General features: G+C 41.3%; 1 protein-coding gene across 1 annotated transcript in view; it reads left to right on the top strand.

Annotated features, from left to right (window-relative positions):
• LOC146862122 (E3 ubiquitin-protein ligase TRIM32-like) overlaps positions 1-19,751 on the top strand; it is a 46,548-nt gene extending 26,797 nt beyond the window's left edge. Inside the window, exons 2-3 of the mRNA XM_085641313.1 lie at positions 14,023-14,562; positions 17,612-19,751. Of these exons, the coding sequence (XP_085497439.1) occupies positions 14,029-14,562; positions 17,612-17,965 (888 nt within the window). The 5' untranslated portion in view covers positions 14,023-14,028 and the 3' untranslated portion in view covers positions 17,966-19,751. The remainder of the gene's footprint in view (positions 1-14,022; positions 14,563-17,611) is intronic.
• Positions 19,752-22,517: the final 2,766 nt, after the last annotated feature.

Here is a 22,517-nt window from a genome sequence, read left to right as displayed (position 1 = left end):
ATCCATCATGCATTTGCTCACCATGCCACCCCAGTTTAGACCTGGCCATATGCAAATCAGTCTTGACCCTGTGCCTCATGGGAACAGTCCAGCCCGAACTGCCAAGCCAGGTCCTCCCTGGACCGGAAACAAGCATCCTAGGACTAGTTTCGGGGAACAATCTCTTCTTGTACAAGGAGGATCTATACCATCAAGTGAAGGGGACCAGCATGGGCACAACCTGCGCCCCGAGTCTGGCCTGCCTTTATGTGAGCAATTTTGAACCGGTACATGTGTTCAATGAATTGGCACCCTTTTATGAAAACATCAGTCACTGGTACCGTTTCATAGATGACATTATTTTCATCTGGAGCGGTGCCAGAGACCATCTAGAAGAGTTTATTGCTTGGCTCAATCTAGGTGATCCAAATCTTAAGTTCACCTCGCACTGGAGTAACTCTCATGTTAACTTTTTAGATATTCGCATCAAAAGTAATGATAATGTGCTGGCTGTTGAATTATATAGTAAACCAACAGACAAAAATACTTTACTACATTACCATAGCCATCACCCAAAGTCGCCGAAAGATAATATTCCCTTTGGGGAATTTCTGCAACTTCGCAGGAACTGCACAACGCTGAAAGACTTTTATATACATTCAGACAACTTGAAGAAGAAATTAGCAGATAGGGGATACCCGAAAAAACTGATTAAAAATTCTTATAAAAGAGCTAGGTTCTATGATAGAGAGGCCATGCTCGACATGAACAGAAAGAGAGAGAAGAACAAAACCACTGAGAAGATAGTGTTTGTCAGCAAATTCTCACAAGTGAGTAATCAAATAAAAAAACATAATCAACAGAAACTGGAAGATCATCAATGATGAAAGAGAAGAACCCTTTGAGAAACCTTTGTTCGCCTTCAGGCGTAATACCAATCTTCGAAATTCCTTGGTACATACTTACTCAGATAAAGAAGAACATTTTCAAACCACTATGTTCCAAACAAGAGCAATAGGGAAGAACAAATGTGGATACTGCTCAGTGTGTGAACAATGCCTAGTCGATAAAAAGGTAGAATTTAGGGGCAACACCTACTTCTCCAAAGAATTGACTAACTGCAGCACCAAAAATGTGGTTTACCTCCTGATCTGCCCATGTGGCCTAGGATACGTGGGCGAGACAGGACGAGAGCTACGCTTCAGACTAAAAGAACATAAGTCTGCTATACGCACCCAAAAAGAGAATGCACCGCTGACAGCACATTTTTTCCAGAGTAACCACAAATGCGAAGATTTCAAGTGGTTTATACTGGAAAAGATTAAATATAACAGAAGCGGTGGCAATGTAGCTAAGACTAGGAATAGGAGGGAACAATGGTTCATGTGTAAATTGGACACCGTTACCAAGGGTCTCAATTCAAGGGAAGACTGGATGTCATTTATTACTTAGATATTCCCTTTTAACGCAGGGAACAAGCGGGTTGTCTCCCCTTTATCTATATGTGTGAAATGGGGGTAGCAACTAGCTTTTACATCCTTCCTGGTAAGGTGTAGACATTAGGCTACCCACACACTGGGTATTAAGAAACTAGGGGTGGGAGAGTAGTAGGTAAATAGAATTTCATTTCCATGTATATCTATATATGCATAGGGCTGCTTTAGTATTGGGAACAAAGAGAGAACGAGGGGCAGAAGAGACTCAATTCAGAAGTCCATATCTCCTTCTCTATATATATCTATCTGTGGCAACGCAGGGTAGGGGCATTAGGCTACCTCTGAATTAAGTAAAAGAGAACCATGACTCGGGTAGCAGACCGAAGTTAGAACTATATATTCATATACACCCACAATAGGATGGTGTATAGTGGCAGCGCAGGGTAGGGGCAATAGGCTTCCTCTGAATTAAGTAAAAGAGAACCATGACACTTGTAGCAGTCCAAAATTAGAACTGTAAATTCATATACACCAACAACAGGATGGTGTATAGTCTATTGACTGATGGCGTTACCCGTTTGAATAACATCGGGGTTCTTTAAACTTCCCTCGGAACAAATGAAACTGCCTTTTAATTGGAAAAAGGAGTGGTCACTGATTCCATCTGGAAATCTATAATAACATAGTGGTAGACGTATACGTAGGTTCGTTTAATCTCTTTTTTAAATCAGTTTTTCTAAATGTGTGAAGCTAGGTATATATGAACCTCATACATTCAAAGATGGTGGCCGATTAAGACGTCTTTGCACCATCATATGTTTTACGGACTCTATAGTAGGGTTGAACCCGGAAGTTATTAAACTTTCAACCCGGAAGTCATGGCGCCCCATTCGGGGACACAACGGCAGGGATTAGAAACAGGTGTTTTCTTAGAACCGACACGGTATATAAATATCAGGTGATGTACTACCTCTTTGATACACTTTTATCATTCCGCCGAGAGACTCCACGCTGGAGCGTGCATCCCTTGAAGTGAGTGGCGGACCTATGGGGTACGTGTGACTGTCAATGTAGAAGGGCAATATGGGAGTAGCAAACCCGAGCCAGCGTAATATGCCGGCTGACACATAGGCTCCTTTAAGAGAGACTGCTCCCTATGGAGCATATCCATGTGGATTTCCGTGTAAAATAAAATATACAGCTGGGCACGTTTTTATTTAACATCTAACCGCGCAATGGTAGGCAGACAATTTGACCTCCCAGCTGGAGATTCGACTTACTAGGTAGAATGTATTGGCAGAGGGCTGTCCTCAAACACCCTATTTAAAGTACATAAGTAATTGATCTTTAATATTATTTCTCCATCAGGCTTTTAAACCCTAATTAGAAACGGGTATATATGAAGATAATTTATCCTTGAGACAACCCCAACAGAAATTGTGGCACGACCGTAGAAAGCCCTGGGTTCATCCGTATATTACTACTGACTTAACTAAAGGTAAAACACTAGAAACAACTTGTCTCATACTTAAAATCAACCACACGTGTTTAATTTCCATTTAATTATATGTTATTTGCAGGGGTGAAAACAAACTTATCATTTTGTGGCTGTATTGATACCGCACATATTGGTTCCATGGAATTATCAGAAACCCACCAGAGTATATATATGATTAAACAAATTGAAGGTGAGGCCACCATTGTACCGCTGAGATTCAAGCTAGTAACCCTTGAGGGTAGAAAATCATAATGATTGTACCCTTATATGCTTACAGTCCTCTTGCAGGGCAAATTCTAAGTGACCTCAGGAGGCTTTCCCTGACAAATAGGATAACCATTCGATCAGAGTATGGATTGCGTGATCCACCATCAAAAATAGGTGATGTGCACTTGTTTTGGCAATATGCAAGAATGTTGGTACGAGTCCCATTTCAATAATAGCGGAGTGCAATTGTACATGGGCACTTCATGACAGTTTGTATGTATGGAGAGAAGATTGCGCCATATTGAGTGGGCGATTTTATTCAACTGGTTCTCACATGGAGGATTAAGTATAATGTTTTTTTATCTGTTTTTCTATCAACTTTTTGTCTTCATGTTGATAAAACAAGTATAGCAATGTGTAGATAGATTGTGTTTACAGCAAATAGCATGTCTCAGAATGCACTTGTAGCCATGCTGGGAACTCTTGAGTTAGTTTTAACTTAACAAAATGAAACTAGTCTGTATTTGATCTTTTTAATTTTGTTTTAGATCAGGAATAATTTACTATTGTTGTGTCTCATTACACAGGTTTTTATTGGCCTTTCCACAAGTTTTTTTAAAATTAAAGAGAGTTAATCGTCTGGTCTTAAGAAAGATGGAGATATAATTTACCCATCGAAACGCGTCGACGCCCAATCTAGTACACAATCCAGTAAAACAGGCGTGGTTTATGAGTACTAACTACAAAATACCAGGTTCCAAGCCTTAGGCATTGTTATATGACGGATGTGTAAACTTTAAAGACATATTTTGTTTGTCTGTATCGGTTTTACTCTCTTTTTATTGACTTTGCTCTATGTAACAGGACTGTACAAAACATTGTTGTCTTTATACACTGTGAGGGATCACGTTAATTAATTGTTTGTTCTATTTTACTTGTGATTTTTTATGATTAATAAATCAATTTGTAATTTTTATAAATTTGCTCATATTGTTCATTTCCCGGTTACATATGGTTCAATCTTCCTCAGTATGGGTGAGTGAGTTAGATAGGTGTGATACCAGGCTTGTATGTAGCGTGCAGACTGAATGATGTGTGGATTATATAATTCCGTCCAAAGGACCTTGCTTTTTATTCACCCCTCTTCAGCCAGGATAGCTTGATTCCAGTGGCACAGTGAGCCCTGGCAGTTCGGGCAGGACTGCTCTCCATGCCACTGGAGTCAAGCTATCCTGGCTGATGAGGGCTGAAAGACCGAAACTGGTCCTAGGATGCTTGTTTCCAGTCCAGGGAGGACCTGGCCTGGCAGTTCGGGCTGGACTGTTCCCATTGGGCACAGGATCAAGACTGATTTGCATATGGCTGGGTCCAAACTGGAATGGCATGGTGAGCAAAAAAACAATGGATTTAGGCCCAGATCTCTGTACTGGGTGAATGTATGACATTATTCTGCATTCTGTCCATCAATTGTTCTTTTTGCATTTGTCACCCCGAGTGGGATGGGTATGCCCAGACGTGGGTCCCGTGCTCTCCATGCCACTGGAGTCAAGCTATCCTGGCTGATGAGGGCTGAAAGCCCAAAACTGGTCCTAGGATGCATGTTTCCAGTCCAGGTAGGACCTGGCCTGGCAGTTCGGGCTGGACTGTTCCCATTGGGTGCAGGGCAAGTCTGATTTACATATGGCTGAGTCCAAACTGGAATGGCATGGTGAGCAAGAAAACGATGGATTTAGGCCCAGATCTCTGTACTGAGGTGAATGTATGACATTGTTCTGCATTCTGTCCATCAATTGTTCTTTTTGCATTTGTCACCCTGAGTGGGACGGGTATGCCCAGACGTGGGTCCTGTGCTCTCCATGCCACTGGAGTCAAGTTATCCTGGCTGATGAGGGCTGAAAGCCCGAAACCGGTACTAGGATGCTTGTTTCCAGTCCAGGGAGGACCTGGCCTGGCAGTTTGGGCTGGACTGTTTCCATTGGGTGCAGGGTCAAGACTGATTTGCATATGGCTGGGTCCAAACTGGAATGGCATGGTGAGCAAGAAAACTATGGATTTAGGCCCAGATCTCTGTACTGGGGTGCATGTATGACATTGTTCTGCATTCTGTCCATCAACTGTTCTTTTGCATTGTCACCCCGAGTGGGACGGGTATGCCCAGATGTGGGTCCCGTGCTCTCCATGCCACTGAAGTCAAGCTATCCTGGTTGATGAGGGCTGAAAGCCCGAAACCGTCCCTAGGATGCTTGTTTCCAGTCCAGGGAGGACCTGGCCTGGCAGTTCGGGCTGGACTGTTACCATTAGACGCAGGGTCAAGACTGATTGGCATATGGCTGGGTTCAAACTGGAATGGCAAGGTGAGTAAAAAAACGATGGATTTAGGCCCAGATCTCTGTACTGGGGTGAATGTTTGACATTGTACTGCATTCTGTCCATCAATTGTTCTTTTTGCATTTGTCCCCCCGAATGGGACGGGTATGCCCAGACGTGGGTCCCGTGCTCTCAATGCGACTGGAGTCAAGCTATCCAGGCTGATGAGGGCTGAAACCCCGAAACTGGTCCTAGGATGCTTGTTTCCAGTTCAGGGAGGACCTTGCCTGGCAGTTCGGGCTGGACTGTTCCCACTGGGCGCAGGGTCAAGACTGATTTGCATATTGCTGGGTCAAAACTGGAATGGCATGGTGAGCAAAAAAATGATGGATTTAGGCCCAGATCTCTGTACTTGGGTGAATTTATGAGATTGTTCTGCATTCTCTCCATCAATCATTCTTTTTGCATTTGACACCCCGAGTGGGACGAATATGCCCAGACGTGGGCCCTGTGCTCTCCATGCCACTGGAGTCAAGCTATCCTGGCTGATGAGGGCTGAAAGCCCGAAACCAGTCCTAGGATGCTTGTTTCCAGTCCAGGAGGACCTGGCCTGGAAGTTTGGGCTGGACTGTTCCCATTGGGCGCAGGCTCAAGACTGATTTCCATATGGCTGGGTCCAAACTGGAATGGCATGGTGAGCAAAAAAACAATAGATTTAGGCCCAGATCTCTGTACTGGGGTAAATGTATGAAATTGTTCTGCATTCTGTCCATCAATTGTTCTATTTGCATTTGTCACTCCGAGTGGGATGGGTATGCCCAGACGTGGGTCCCGTACTCTCAATGCCACTGCAGTCAAGCTATCCTGGCTGATGAGGGCTGAAAGCCCGAAACCGGTCCTAGGATGCTTGTTTACAGTCCAGGGAGGACCTGGCCTGGCAGTTCGGGCTGGACTATTCCCATTGGGCACAGGGTCAAGACTGATTTGCATATGGCTGGGTCCAAATTGGAATGGCATGGTGAGTAAAAAAAAGATGGATTTAGGCCCAGATCTCTGTACTGGGGTGAATGTATGACATTGTTCTGCATTCTGTCCATCAATTGTTCTTTTTGCATTGCATGACTCGGCCATACTATGCAGAAAACCTAAAGCAAGCAACCCTTCACCTGCACATTGACCTCGAAGCACGTATTAATCTTTAAGGATGGGGGAAACCAATACTGTTGTTTCACCCTCAGAGGTTAATCAACCCCTGTGACTGTGCTGTGGCACTGATGCCTCGTCATTTGACCTAAAAGAACACACTACCCCGGGTTGGTGGTGTGAGAGAGGTGGGAGACCTTCCCTCGCTACAATCATTTAACTCAGATCACAAATTTTTCCGTGACACTGTCTGTGCTTCAGCCTCCCCAACTGCTGCCACCATCAAGGACCCATCTCTCAGTGTTTGCCTAAAAAAACCTTTGTAAGGAATGGATAGGCTACTTTGTTAGGGATTGTTGTGACAATCACCCATTTCTGTGGCACAGCTTCTACTCCCACTCTATTTTGGTAAAAATAAAAAAGACAGTCTTTCCCTTCTTTCTAGGCGTATGAAGTATATTAGGTACAGTTCTATTCCTTTTACTCCAAAGATTAAATATGCTGATGCTACTCCAGGTTTTGACAAGACTTTAGAGACATGGCGAGTCATGGTAAGTAGATTTACATGACCCATGTTTTGCACATCCTTGTACTCCAAGTTCACAGGCAATTCCTCGGTTCCTTGCAAAACATTTAGCCCCAGTGGTTTCTGTAGGTATAAACAATTCCAATGCTGCACCTACCTGGATGCTTGTTTAATTAATTAATTAATCTGAGGATCGGCTGCATCCAAGCTGGTTCTGGTCATCCACACCATTTTCTATTTAAGTTTTACTGTGAACATATTCAAATACTCTCATTGGATCATTCTGTGTGTGGGCCTAGTGAAACCTTTAAACAACTAGATAGGGAATTCTTATAAGGGAGATCTTGGATCTTTTCTTAGTGCAGCTTCACTACAGCTTTGTGGTTCTAAAATTGCTCTGGCTGTAGGTATCTTGCATTTGAATGCCTATATGCCTCTATGCCAAGAGGCATGTGTAATTATGTGGAACAACATGACAAATCTTTTTGGTGTATTACAGGACAGCCAATCCAGACCTGTCCTGTTCTGCCATTCTTTAATTTCATCCCTGCGTAGGAGGTCCTTCCTCCCAATCTGGTTGTGGATGCGTTAGGCACAGATCTTTATGACAACTGAGTCTTCTGAATACAGATGCTGGGCTTAAATGGAGAATTCTCTGTCAATAACCTATGGAACAGACCACATATATCCATTCACCTAAACTAATTGGATTTGAAGGCTGTCATCAAGGGTCTATGGATCTTTCTTCAAGTGGTCAGTACCATGCTGGTAGTGCTGCATACCGACAACAAACAACACTACTGCTCTTGTTTGCACCAGGAAGTGTGGGAGGGCACTCACTGCCCACATTTCTGTCAGTTGGCTTTAGATCAGCAAGAATGGGCCACATCTGAGGACATGTTCCTCCTTGTTGATTATATCAAACGGGTTCTTATTCTAAAAGTAGTAACATGAGAAGGAGGCTACACTCACCTTATGAGCAGGAGCACAAACTAGCAGAACTCAACTTCACTTTTTAGGTCTGTGGGAATCTAAATAAATGCAATGATGGCCAATCTAGGCATATAATGCAGTACATCTGCCCCCCCTGGAAGAGTAGGGGTTTGTGGTCCTTAGAGGATGGTCTCATTCTCAACTGATGAGGGAGATTCCAGCATTTTTTCCCCGTCCCTACCCATAGTTTAGAGAGACCTTCGAAACCTCAAGGTAAACCTTGTGTGCTCGGCCGTCCTAGTATGCCTTAGCCTCCCCTTGCCAGGTCTGTTTCTTAGGCATCCTGCAACTCCTGCCTTTCCTGAGACAAAACATCCAAACAGTAGACGAGTAGAGAAGTTCTTAACCACTCCCTACAATCGCTCTACCTAAACTCCTCAAACCAGCGAGGCTGCCCATTGCCCATCTATGCCAGGCTTCGCAGGTGGCTGTCAGAAAATACACAACACCAAGTTACTGCGGACGTTCGTCTAGGTCATTTTCGTGGGCATAATTCCCATCTGTCACCTGCTCTGTGTATAACATCTGACTTGTCTTTGGCATTGGCTACCTCTGGCAAGAAGGGCCACTGTCAGACAGACCTGAAGCTTGACCTTTCACATCTAAATCACTAGCCTTTGAGCCAATGGCCTGCTCAAACATGAAATTGCTTTCATAGAGCCTTTTGATAACCACTACCTCTGCAAAGCGCATACGTCAGGAGCAAGCCCTAAGTACATAAGATCCATTCACTATCTTTCATTGGAACTAGGTTGTGCTGTGTGTTCACACTCCCTTTGTTCAAAGGGTTGGACCCAATTTTACTTAGATGCAAGGTTTGTTTAAGTGTCTTTTTTTAGTCCAATCACACACTCAGATGAGGAGGTACTACACATCGATACAACACCTGGACGCCTGCAATGCCTAATTTTTCTTTCAATGGTCTAGTTATGATGCAACTACTCACTGGAAACACGAAAGTACCATAATTATTCTAATGTCATAACTTATTAGGGTTAATTTGTGATGTCACAATATTATCTGCTAGAAGGCATCCTTGTGGCATCCGGCAAAGCTGAAAGTCTCTATTCAGGACTCACAACATGTTTTTTACACAGATTGAAGCCACTGAAAATTCCCTGAAGCAAGACGAAGTGAGCAAGCACGACCTACTGGAATTTGAATACCTAGTTCTGCAAATCAGATATTAGTGATTATCCTCTCCCTAATGTTTAATTTGGCAGGATTCAAATGTTGACTTATGATTCAAGGTTTTTTTTAAAGTTATGCTTCCTTATATACATCTCTGCATACGTTTATTGCAGAATTCCAGGCACTGTATTTTGGTCGTAATAAGCTTTGTGTCCTTCCCAGGATTCTGATTCCTCCACCCGCCGAACCTTTAAGGGTGTGCATTTGCTGTTTTGATAATGCAATGCAAGCACTAGATGGTTGTTACTCTCACGTTCACTTGCTGCTCTTTTCTCTGCCAGCAGACTTGGTTGTAGTCCAGGAGAAAGAAATGGTATAATGATAGAATGGGTGTAGGGACTAACATACTGCCATTTCAGTGCCCTTTTTGGAGCACTGCTCTAAATAGATTACTAAATAAGTCCTTTAAAAATATAACTCATATCCACTACACGTGTCATCTAGCTGGGAGGACGAGCCAGGTAGCTGCCATCTAAGATTAGCAACATTATTCAGTACAGAACAAGTATTATCCTTTGTACGTTAATTCCTTTTCCCCATATTCACCTGTATACCTTCTTTAAACTGATCATTCTACAGGTGGGGCTTCATCTTCAGAGATGCAATAGCCTTCCTCGTATCCAGCAGGGTGATGGTATGTATAATCTATTCGAGTACAAGTTTCACCCCTGCTAAAAGCCTTTGCAGAGGAGATATTTGTGTTAACAAAATCGCAGACTTAGTTCCTGACTCACCTTTTGACTTTCTTGCATCTAACCAAGAAAGGTCAGGTTTTCTTCAGTACCAAGTTGAGACCCTGATATTGAAGTCACGCATGATGATTAGGACATCATTTGAGAGGTCTACACATACTTACCTCAAGAGTCACAAAAGTGCTTCTATTTTCCCTGGCGACACTCCTCAAAAAGAGGATGAGATGTATATATACATTTTAAACATATCCAACCATACTAAAAGATAGGAAATGGGTTGATATCGATGTCAACTGTACACCACCCACAAATCTGAAACCCACCTACAACTCAGTAAAACATTGTATAAAAAAAACAACAACACACACCAATCATATTTTGATAGATGTTGTGCACTGTTTCTACCCCACTCAAATAAAGATATATACCAATGATAAGAAGCCCATGAAAATTAACTAAGATAAGTTGTTCTTTTAAGATAGCTCCCATGAATTGTCTCCTTTTACGCACTGGTAAATCATTCCAGTTTAAAATGGTCCAGATTGTTTGAGTGGGATCTATATTTAAATAACCTTGAAAGGGGTTATCAAATACTGAGCTATTCAACTCCATTCCTTACACTGAGAGCATGGAGGCCAATGGGGAATTCTAACAACTGCCTAGAATTAAAAAAAAAAACAGTACTGTGTGTTTGACTGGAGCTTTAGTATGTAGTATTGTAGAAAGGCAGGTGTGCCAAAATTAGTACCCTCTTGATTTCAGTAACTTTCTTTAGGCCTCACGGACTTGTACGAACCCACCCCAACTTTCACCACCATTCAGAAGCAAAAGATGAACAGCATCCTAGAGTTCCTTTCTGAGCAATTCGTGGGGTTCCAGAGCTCCTGGGTTCTAAAGCAAGAATTAAGAGACACATTTTCACATATTCCCGAGCTCCTCTTACCCTCTGACACCTTCCAAAACAGCATAACATGAAAACCCTCGGACATCTTCAGGAAGGATACACGCCTTCCTTGTATCCTCAATAAATGGAAGGCTTGAATTAAGCAGCAAAGAGCTTAATGTAACTTATTTAGACCAAGCCAAGTTGAAGGTGTATGTTGGGGGTGAGGCCAAGTAAAATGGTCGACTAGGAATGCACCTTGGGGGCTCCTACCAGCACATTCGCATCCTAGTAAATCTTGGCACATCTGACGGCATCTACTAACCTGAATCTGCATGGGAAGGAGCTGTGAGATGGATTCTGTTACCATGTGCCCTTGCAGATCTGAAGGAATACAACGTGCTCACCAATTGGGTGTGTAGCAAGACATGTTAGATCTGGAAGAGATGGAAACTGGAGTTCCTGAGGTGGGAGACAGCTACTGTGTCCTTACTTAGAGAACTGGGAGGTGCCTAAGCTGGTCCAGCACCAAATCTTTCGGAGATCAGTGATATTCTGTACGACGGATACCATGATCTGGGAGCTGCGGTTTGCCTTCTCAGGCACCTTAAGGTAAGGCCAAAGCTGTGCGGCCTGTGGCAATACCGCTGCAAGAGATGGCGCAGTTCAAGTGTCTACTGGCATCTAAGATTTAAACTACAAAGAGAGAGCGGAGGCTCTTGTGGCGGTGCTGAAAAGGCGCCACAGTCCATAATACCTAGCAACACTTTAAAAATAAAAACAGTACTTAAATCCTAAAAAAAGAAAAAGTAGAGGCAACAGCCAGAGGGCTGAGTGGAGCTAATTGGGTCACCATAGAATTCACAGCAGAAGTTTGACAGGCTGCACGGAGAAGCGATCAGATACTGTAAGGAGATAGAAGGAGACAGCTTTTAAGCTCATGTGCTTGGAAAGACAGTGCAGATTGGGTTGATAGCTCCTGTGTACTTCTGAGGCCCTAGGAGCTAATGGAGATCACAAAGCTGTCACCACCTGAACAGCAACCCTCAAGAAGCAACCCTTAAGACTTTGTACAACCTAGCAACCCATGTAGCTATGGATGAAATCCAAGTGTGTGCTAGAAGCACTACAATGGAGGAGGGAACTTTCCAGAATGGAGGAAATCAAGTGTATATCCCCCGATCGGACAACAAAGGTTGAGCAGAGAACAGCTGCAGTAACGGAATAGGATACTTTTCTTCTACAAATTAGCTAAAAAGTTGACACCAAATCTCCTCAAGCAGTATGATACATTGGTAAACATAGGAAGCAGGGATCCAGACTCAACGAGAGGACACTACCCATTGATTCAAGTCTAAATTTGAGCTACTGTTCTTTAGGAGGAATCCATTATACTATAGCATTGATTGCACACTGTTACTTCCTAGTTGTTATAATATAGGATATTGATCTCCCTTACAACACAATTAACACTTTTCAGGTTAGAGATGTATTGTTACATGGTCACATATTACTGTAAACATCGTAATGTCAATGTACACTATTTACTCTTCACGAATCGCCTGTGGTGTACCAATTATATGTACTCAAACATGCCATGCTATCTGTTTAAATGTATAGGTGCTGTGCTCTGTAAACTATCACATCTGCTTAATACTGCCAGAAAGACACACTACACCCAGCTCCTTCACTCTCTTGCAAATATGAAGACACAATATGTAAGACTTATTAAGGTTAGGATGTCGCTTGCTGAGAGCTTAGAGTAAAGCAAGACATAATATATATAGTAATACACATTCTAGCCCTGATCAATGATGAGTCATTGGTTAATTCTGTCAGTAATAGTGCTTATTTTTGTTTAAAACTGACACAAAAGTATGTAGTCTGTTTAAATGTAACTATGTATTGTATTGTAATTGCTTTTATATAGCGCTTACTTCCCCTGACGACGCGTCAAAGCACTTTTTCGACGAGTAGCACGCTACCCCGGAAAGGATTAGTGGTGAATTAGTATAGTGAAATATGAAATTAATTGAAACGGTGGATATGTTAGTCTGGTATGTGAATTGAGAAGGATAGTGGAGGAATAGAAGAGGGAAGGGTTTGTATTTATTTAGCGCTTGCTACCCCAATGAGGTGTTGAAGCGTTTTTTGGTGGGTAGCACGCTATTCCGGAACCCAAATTATAATGACAAGCTCAGAAGGGTCCTATATATTTAATATGTGCTATGTACTGCAGCATCCATGCAATGCATGTTTTTTATTTAAGAAATAAACCCATTTTCTCTTGTAAACATTCACTGTAAAAAGGCATACATTTTGATACAAAGCTTAGTCTGGCCAGGTTAATAGGTCAAAGGGTAAGCAATGGTAGCAGCTACTAACACTGGCCACTCCTGTGATATCCTGGCAACTATATCAGATCACACAGATAATAGTTCAGGGTCCATATTTACATCATCAAAATAGACCTCCTTCCCAGTGTATTATATTTATTTCATCTGCCCCCATAATAAATTGCAGCACACAAGCTCAGCAGAATCAGGGAGTTCCCTGAACTTCTAAATGAGGTCAGAGTACCGAAGGGAGGTCAGACGGTTTTTGGCAGATGCACCATTACCTCCCTTCACCAAGGAGGCCATTCGTTTTCAGTACTCATGATAATGCCTCAGTGTATTAAATGTATGCACCATTGCATGGTTAATGTTCTTAAGTACCACCACTACATGACATACACTACATCTTCTGGAATGGCTATCAACAAATAAAGAAATCGAAATGTAAGGTGTGACTATCGAAGACAGAATACTGTCATATGGAAATATTGAGGGCAACATTTTGAAACTGAAATACTGAAAGGTGAGTGCAGATTTCGTATACCTAACTTCACATATATGTTCATTGCCAATATATATGTATATCTTTAAGGTAAGGAGATGTGGAGTTAGGAATAGTAAATCTATGCATCCTCTATATCCTTTCAATATTTTGGTCTTCCATATTTTGTTCACAATAATCTTGTGTCACGATATTCCTATTGTCGATACTCAGTACTACAATCAAATGGTGAAATTGTAACATCTTCGAAATCCCATTTAACCACACCTATTTTGCTTGGACATGTGGCTAGGTGATAACTTTTTTATTTATTATTCTAATCCCTGTAGAAAGCCATGCATGAGTTTGATAAAAGATGGAAACTGTCTGGAGTCCAAAGAATATATTATAACAGTATGGTCACTGAACTCGGAGGATCTGACTCAGAGCCCAGCAAGGTCATTTGGCCATCCAGCGTGACCACAACTCCTGATGGAGACCTGGCTGTGAAGGACAGTGGGAATCAGCAGATTCAGATCTTCTCACCAGATGGACGCTACAAGCAGGGCTTTTCCTACTGCAGTGAATCAGCGAAAGACTTTGGGGATGTGGCGTGCACACAAGACGGCCTGATACTTGTGACTGATGGCTCCAAAGGTATAAAAGTATTTTCCAGTGATGGGCTGATGATTCACTTACTGAAGTCCCCAAAAGCAGATTGGAAGCACTCTTATGGGATTGCAGTAATGAAATCCAGTAATGTTGCTGTAATTGACTGGACCGACGGCGGTAAAATCCATATACTTGATGTGGACTGGAGAATGAATGCCATCCTGAAGATGAATGTTATAGACAAGCTGCACAGGCCTGAGCACATTGCAGCCAACAAGGTACAGTACTTACCCGACATTCAATATGGCAAATAGAAGTCAAAGAATAATTATTAACTCCAAATGTGTACCCTGCTCTGCTATATATCGATACTCTACTGTGTCTTATTAGTGCTCCTGTTAGTAGTCAGGTAATGGTGTCCCAACCCTTTATTTCATTTATTACATGGGCGAGTTATATAGCTCAAACCTAGCCTCAGAGGGCAGTAGAGTGCAGTGCATAGCAACATTATCAGTAGCCAAGATAGAGAGATATGTAAATATGTTTATAGTACAAACTCAGGACATTACATGTACACAAATAAAGGAAACACAGCATTAGAATAGAGTGATGCAGGGAGGGAAGGAATACAATCTAGGATGGTAGGAAGATTGTGGAGATGTGTGGGCGAGAGACCATTTCTAAATTGCATTACCAAAGGAGCAGGTTTGATGTGCAAAGAGAATTCGTTCCAGTATCTGGGTCCATAGACTTGGACAACTTGGTGGTGTATGTGTGTGTGTGTCCTTGTTGAGCCTTTCGGATTTCTATTCTTAGTACTCTTTGAGGGAACCTACACTTCTTTAGCAGTGTTGTCTGCTGTTCTCAAGCTCACCTCTTATCCACAGCTACAATGGCTGTGGCGCATTTCCAGGGAAGGAGCCATGGGCTAGTAGGCAGCTCCCTGGCAGTTTGATAGAAGAATAGGGCCACATCTACCACAAAATGTATATGGTGTCTCCACCATCATGTTAAAAGCTAATGGGGTATGGGCTGGGTGCACAGGCTTGAGTGTGACTTGGAAAAGGTGATCACTTGGGTGGCAGTCCACACACATGTGTTACTGAGCAAAGGGATCCTGGATATACCTCTTCCTCAACATGTGCAGATTGGCCATGTCTGTTATTGGGAATGAGGAGTCCGGCCATGAGCCTTACTCGGCCTCTCCAGACTGGCTGGTTGTCCCACTTTCACTCAAGTGGAGAGCCCTCTCAACATCGCATGGAGGACTGGCGGCCATGATCTTTGTTCCTTCATGGGTTCTGTCATACAGAGGGGCCACACCATTTACAAGCATATTTAGCAATACCCCCACTTATGTAATAACTATATATGAGTCCACAAGAGAATGTTAGATGGCAGTAACTGTCTTTCCCTGAGTGCACCATGGTAATGGAATTTTAACTTCTTGAGTGGCCTACTGTGCCATGTACTTTATGTTATCTAACCCACTGCAATCCTCAGCAGTTCAGTTCAGAAGTGGAGCTACTAAGTGATTTACGTAAACGTGATTAGGCAGATGATCTAAACATAAAGCTGAGAGACGTTAACAGTACATTTTCTGTTTTGCATTTGAAACAGATTACATGCTGTGGTATGTTTAAATAGAACATGGATTGCCTTCTACTATGATCCAAGCCCACTTGCGTCAAGGGCTAAACTTTATCCCGATAAGGCAAAACCAAACACATTGCTACCGCCTTCATCTAGATGAGTACACCTCTATCCATTGAGACAGTCACAACTTGTTGATAACATTTATCAAAGAAAACAACAGTACCAATTGAACTGGGTTTACAAGTAGGTCGATGCTTCATATTTGGTGCTGTGTGTCTATAAGAACAATGGGTCTGATTTAAAGTTCGGTGGACGGGTTACTACATCACACATGTGACGGATATCCCGGCCACCTTATTAAAAGTGCCATCGGATACAGTACAGCGGACAGGATATCTGTCATGTTTGTGAGGAGCAACCCACCCTCAGAACTCTAAATCAGGCCCTCTGTGAGTTTATTCATTCATTCATCACTCTGAGGACAATTTTTATCCTGTACACCTACAGGAACTGTTACTTTAATTATAGTAATAAAGGAGCAGTTACCTCTTGCATTGCAAGCCAAATTATTGGATTCCTTGCATTATGAAAATATATCAGTCCAAACCATTTCATGTGCAACATTCAACCTAACAAGATAAAAAGTACATGTACTCCTTTTTGTCCCTACTTTACAAATGTCTAACTTTAAAAAAAATATTTGTAAACTTTTTTTATCATTGTTCCAAAATGTTTTTATATTATCATCCGAAATAAACAGTGACTGAATGGTATAATGGCTTGCCCCTTTACTCTGCCTTTTAAGGCGAAGAAGGTTTTTGTATGTAATCTCTAACTGGCTGGGAATGACTGGCTCGTGGAAGCCACATACTGTAAATATTCTGTAACGAGGCCCTATGTATGAAAGCTTGAATGCTCGGGTAATATTGTTAAGACCAAGGATACATTAATCCATCCTTTATTTTTTAAATACATTATTTATCTCTTAAAATATTTTTCAGAAGTCTACACCTCAAACTGTGTGCAGAGGGCGAGCAATTGTAAGCAAATATTGAGCATAGTGAACACTTTTTGCATTAGCATGCTTTCTAATGCCTGCCAGTGGCGGCAGGTAAGTATAGCTTAGAGGAGACGGTGGAGCGCAAACACACACGCACTTACACCCATGCATTCACATGCAGACACGCGCACACACACGTCCATTCATAACTCAATGACAAATAGACATACATTTGTACATACACGTACGCACCAAAGAATCAATAAAAACGCAACACTTACCTGCTGCATCTTTTGGGGAGGGAAGCCTCAGAGGTGCCAGGAGGGTTCGGACTCCTGCCTCTCCTCATTGGCCAACCTTATGTGTTGTTCCCACACTGTAGGGGATAACACAAGAAGAGTTGCACACAGTCGTAGGTCGCACAGGTAAACACGGTGGGAGGTGAGGCGGTGCGGGGGTGGGGGGTGTTGTAAGTCGACATACGAAGGGAAAATGAAAAGTAAATAAATAAAACCACTTACCTTGCGCTCGCCGCATCACCGAGTCGGCGAGTGCAAGGTAAGTGGTTTTACTTATCTACTTTTCATTATCCCGCCCTATGTCAGCTACCAGCCCCCCCACCCGAATCATTCTCCCACCGCTTCCCTGTGCGAGTTGCGACTGTTTGCACACCACTTGTATAATGATATTTGGTCTGCGTTAATCAACACCCTCTCTCTTTCCTTTCACAGCAGGAAGACCTACTGGTTACAGAAGGGCAGCTCTTTGGACAGCAGCTGGGCTGCTGCCTTAAGATCATAGACAGTGAGCACACCCTGAAGAAAACAATTGGGCCTAGCGGTGACAACGAATTTCCCTTTGTAAATCCATCTGGAGTCTGTGTAGATCGCAATGACAACTTTTTTGTGGCAGATGAAGGCCAGAACTGTGTGGTGATGTTCAACCCTGACTCATCGTTGACTGCCAAAGTGGTGACACAAGATTTAGAAGGACCTGCAGGCCTTGCTGTGACCAAGGATGGGCTGTTAGCTGTAGCCGACTGCTACCACCACAGGGTAAAACTATACAAGTATAGGCAGCGCTAAGTAAAATATGACCTGCACACATTCCTTTTGTGTATCTTGGGAGTATTCATATTCAGAAACATCAGACAGAAAAATGGGGGAACTAGTCCCACTTACATCTAGGATAGCATACAAACAGCTTGCTAATCTACCCAACATACAGGCCACCAATAAACTATCTGCAATCCCATTACTTACAACAAGAATTGCTCCATGGGGCATTAAGCTAAATCATCCAAACATGCTTGAAGACAAACATCCATTGTGGTCCCATACATCATAATACTAATAATGTTTAAAAGAAGGGTCAGGCGAAATTTCAGTTACGCCGACATAGTATACCTAATTTCAGGAATTTTGCTTTGCGACTGGTATGTGTAATTTCCGAAATGGTGCCTGCATTTACATAATTATGCTGCTTTTGTGGTAAAATTATAGCGCCGGAGCACTGGAACAATGCGACTGACCAGAAAGAGATTGGCAGTCATTTGCAGTCCTTGTGCTCTTTATGCTCTTTTTAATGCATCTTCTTGTCCAAAAAGGACTCATTTTTTCTAAAATATAGCGTTAAATGCCAGATTTGCATTTCACTTAATTATGCATAATTTTGTGTAACTCTTCCAAAATTTCCCATAAGTAAGCGAAAGCAGACTTTTACACACCCCTAGTGAATTTCTCATTCATTCAGAAAACAAAATACATTGTACTGCCCTATCAAGTGAAACAGCTAAAACAAGCAATGACAAATCAGCAAACCACTACCATTTCACCATGGAGGAGATAGACAGCCTAACTCCTACCAAAAACCATTTTTAACTCAAATCTTAGTTTAATAGATTACACCATTCTGATCGAACAAGGCAATTTCAAAAACACTTTGGAATGGAGGGCCTCTGATACGAGGATGACTGAATCTTTTAAGGCTGTTCAATATGCATGACTAATATTTGATTTTGGCATTATGACAACATAACATCATCCTTGGCATTCTGCTCCTTTCACTGAACCATTTAATGCACATTGCTAGGCTGAATGCAGGATTCCAGACTTTACCACATTTGGATAATGGATCAGAAACCTGCTACTCAACACAAATATATAAATCTCATTTAAATAGGAATGTATTTATATAGCGATTCTTTAACAAAAATGTTCAACTCAATGTGTGTATATATAATCTCAGACCGATTTTCTAAGTGTTTCAGTAATTCAGTCATGGTCACATGATAGAACATTATTCCCAACCATGTCCGAGAATGTGGGGAAAATGACATCACACTTGTGCTCTGAAGAGCTCCATCAGCGCCATTTTTCATCATAAGAAGACATTCATTTCAGAGGGCACTTTACGTTAGTGAGTAACATTGTCTGTTAGTGACATTGTGTGTGACACTTTGACTTCTATATAAAAAAAAAGAATGTTAGCCAATTGGTTACTTAAAGCATCTCCTTGTCAGTGATCTATACTGCATTCTTTCATTAAAATTAGAGCTGCTGCCAGAAGTATGTATGACTTTGTTGAAAAGGTTTTATTTAGATTTTCTTTCAATTATATCATGTTGTAAACACCTTTCTACCCCTACTCCAACTTCTAGATGAACAAACATAACAACAGCCTTTAAAACAAAGACACATCTTTAATATCCATTTCTCATGTACATCATCTCTCATGTACATCAAGGAACATAGAATCAATGAAAAAAATGTAATTTGAAAAAGTCTTGTTCTTATCTTTTTTCTACTCAAATGCTTAATGATAAAACATGACCAATAACGCACCACACCTTTCTCTCTCTACCAGTGTATGAAAAAAAAAAATCCATCCCAAACTCTTTATACCCTATGAAGTATTCTGCATTTTGGCTTCACAAATACCCTACATCAGTAGTTCTTAACGTGTGATCCGAGGACCTCTGTGGGTTTGCGAGCCCTACTTAGGGGTCCAAATCTGTGTTAAAAAATTGCATAATATTAGAAGCAATACATTAAAATTAATAATGTATATACAAATAAAGAAAAAAAATGAAAATATATAAAAAATATATATTTGATTGTGAATTATAAAAAACATTTCAATATTTGAGCATTTGTTTTGGAGAAAATTAATTATTGTCTATTTTTGTGTATCGTTTCAAAGTTCAAATCATAGACATTGCTTTGGACGGGGGTGCCCAGCTTCCAATAATAACTCAGTGGAGGTCCCCGGAATCGAATAATGATTCACTGGGGGTCCACAGAAGTCAAAAGGTTATGAACCGCTGCCTTACATTTTTGGGATTCATACATAAAATAAAATATGTACGGTTTTCAGTGCATAGTGTATGCCTATAGGCATCATGATAGGTTCATGGACATCATAGACAGACACTCAGGCTTATACAGTAAGAAGTACATTTTCTATGGGCTTGGCAACTTCAAAGTCTTTTCTGAAATAGTGAAAACATTTCTATTTTTCAGGCACCAAACAATGTGCTGGGAGACGTTTATGCCTCAGATTGGGTGACAATATATAGTTTTTATAATGTATGTTACATGTAGTGTGAGAGTAATAATATCATTCCTTGAATGTACACTGTAAATGGAATGTTTTGCTTTGTGTGTGCAGGGAAAACTCAATGTTTTGCATGCTTGAGTTGCACCCAGTGTTTCTTGGGTTGGATATTTAGATTATCAAAGTATTACATGTACTTGTATAGGTTAGTTTTAATTCACAGTATTATTCAATTCAATTTCAATTCAATTAGCTTTATTCGGCAATTAAGTCATAAAAGCACATTTACAAACATTACATAAAAATACATATAAATTATCTAAAATATTAAAATTGCAATTAAATATGTAAATAGCCGTCAAGCTTGGTTACTTTTTTTTAAAAAAAAGGTAAATAAAAAGCAAGACGTGAGAATGAGGCCAACCCATATCGACTTATAATATACATTATTGACATCATACATAGCTGTGTAGTGATTAGTGTTGGAGTTGTAAAACCAAACTTACATTCTAGTAGGTCATGCGAATAGTTATGCTGAATATTTAGTCAGACTATGTATGTGCTGTGTGGTAATTACTGCATGGATTGTGTTGCTGAAATTCTTTGGAGTATTCTTGAAAGTTTGGAAAGGAATTATCTATTCCTTGTGGTGCAATATTGATGCTGACCTGGACCCTCATTCTTACATCGCTTTTGGGGTTAGCACTTTCTCATATGATGCTGTGAGGATTTTTTTGTCTAATAGTCCGATCATTGTGCACTGATTGTTGTGTTATTTTGATGTTATTGTTTTCATGGGCAATTTCTAATGTCTAAGTAGGTGGTGCAGATGTTTATGCAAGTCATGCGCAAGTGTGAGTCCCATAACAAGGACCCTCCGGATTGCCAGTAAGTATTCAACAGAGGCAGTTGACAGTAGAGGGTCTTGTGTTGGGAGAGAAATGTGAGTAAGAATGTATAGGATATATAAGGTTCTATTGTCAGACGTTTACTTTCTGCCAGTCAGAAGGTCAGTTGAGCCAAGGCCGAGCAGCAGAAAATCAGTGCTTCATGAGGGATATTATGCAAACTATTTACATGTAAAAATTATGTTTCTGAAACAAAAAGTATTATGGACCTGACCATGTCAAGACCTTCTTCTTTAAAGTGGACTCCACTTTGTTACAGAAGATTCCACAACATAACAAAAGACATGTGAAAATTAAGTATTACTGTTACACTAGCAGGAAAGCTAATGAAAGACATCCAATGCTCTCACCATTTTCCTTGCTTTTATCCACTGTCTAAAGGGTCGAATGCATGATCCTTTATGAAAGAAATACCAGTAATGAAGAATCCCTCAGAAATATGCAAAATTAATTCAGCTAAATGTTTCATTATACAGCATAGGACCCACTATCATAGTTGAAAAATTTGAAAAATATTTCTTAGTTCGAAAAATTGTATTTTCTTTTCCGTCTAATTTTCTGTTCTTTTTTTCTTTCTTTCTACCTTGCTTCCTTTTCTTCAATTGCACTGTAAATTCTCTCTCTTCATTGCTTACTTATGTTCAGTAATAAGTATTGCACCAAACCTATGCAATATCCTGGTACTTATACTTGTATGGCATAGAACCATCAGAAGGTATTTTAATTCCATATTCACATGGGTATTTACAGCCAGTGACATGAGAAAACAAACTAGTAGTTTAAAGAGTTACCTTGTGTCAAACCCAAAATGAGTATCATTTGCATATTGTGACAGGTTGACATGAGCCCCAGAATTGCCATCACCAATGCAACCCTAAATTGGAAGTGGTCACACATTGTCCCTGACCTGAAAGTGACTTCACTGGTGGACCCTTTCTGACAGTAATAACCCCATAAATGACCTCGTCCAAGAGGACTGGCAGAAAGACCCAATCATAACTGACATTGGCCATGAACCTTGACTCTGAAAACTCACTCCAGAAGTGACCTCACCATGAGCCTGCCCCCTCCGAATTCCTGCACCAGAAGTGACACAGGTGATGGCTACAAAATCCTTGTCCCCAGGGGCCAAATCACATTAGACCTTCAATCTCATTCTACCATGCAATGCACA

The sequence above is a fragment of the Triturus cristatus genome, chromosome 2_2, assembly GCF_964204655.1.
Source record: "Triturus cristatus chromosome 2_2, aTriCri1.1, whole genome shotgun sequence".
NCBI classification, from domain to species: domain Eukaryota; kingdom Metazoa; phylum Chordata; class Amphibia; order Caudata; family Salamandridae; genus Triturus; species Triturus cristatus.
The sequence above is the reverse complement of the archived record's forward strand: the minus strand, read 5'-3'. Positions and strand labels throughout refer to the sequence as shown.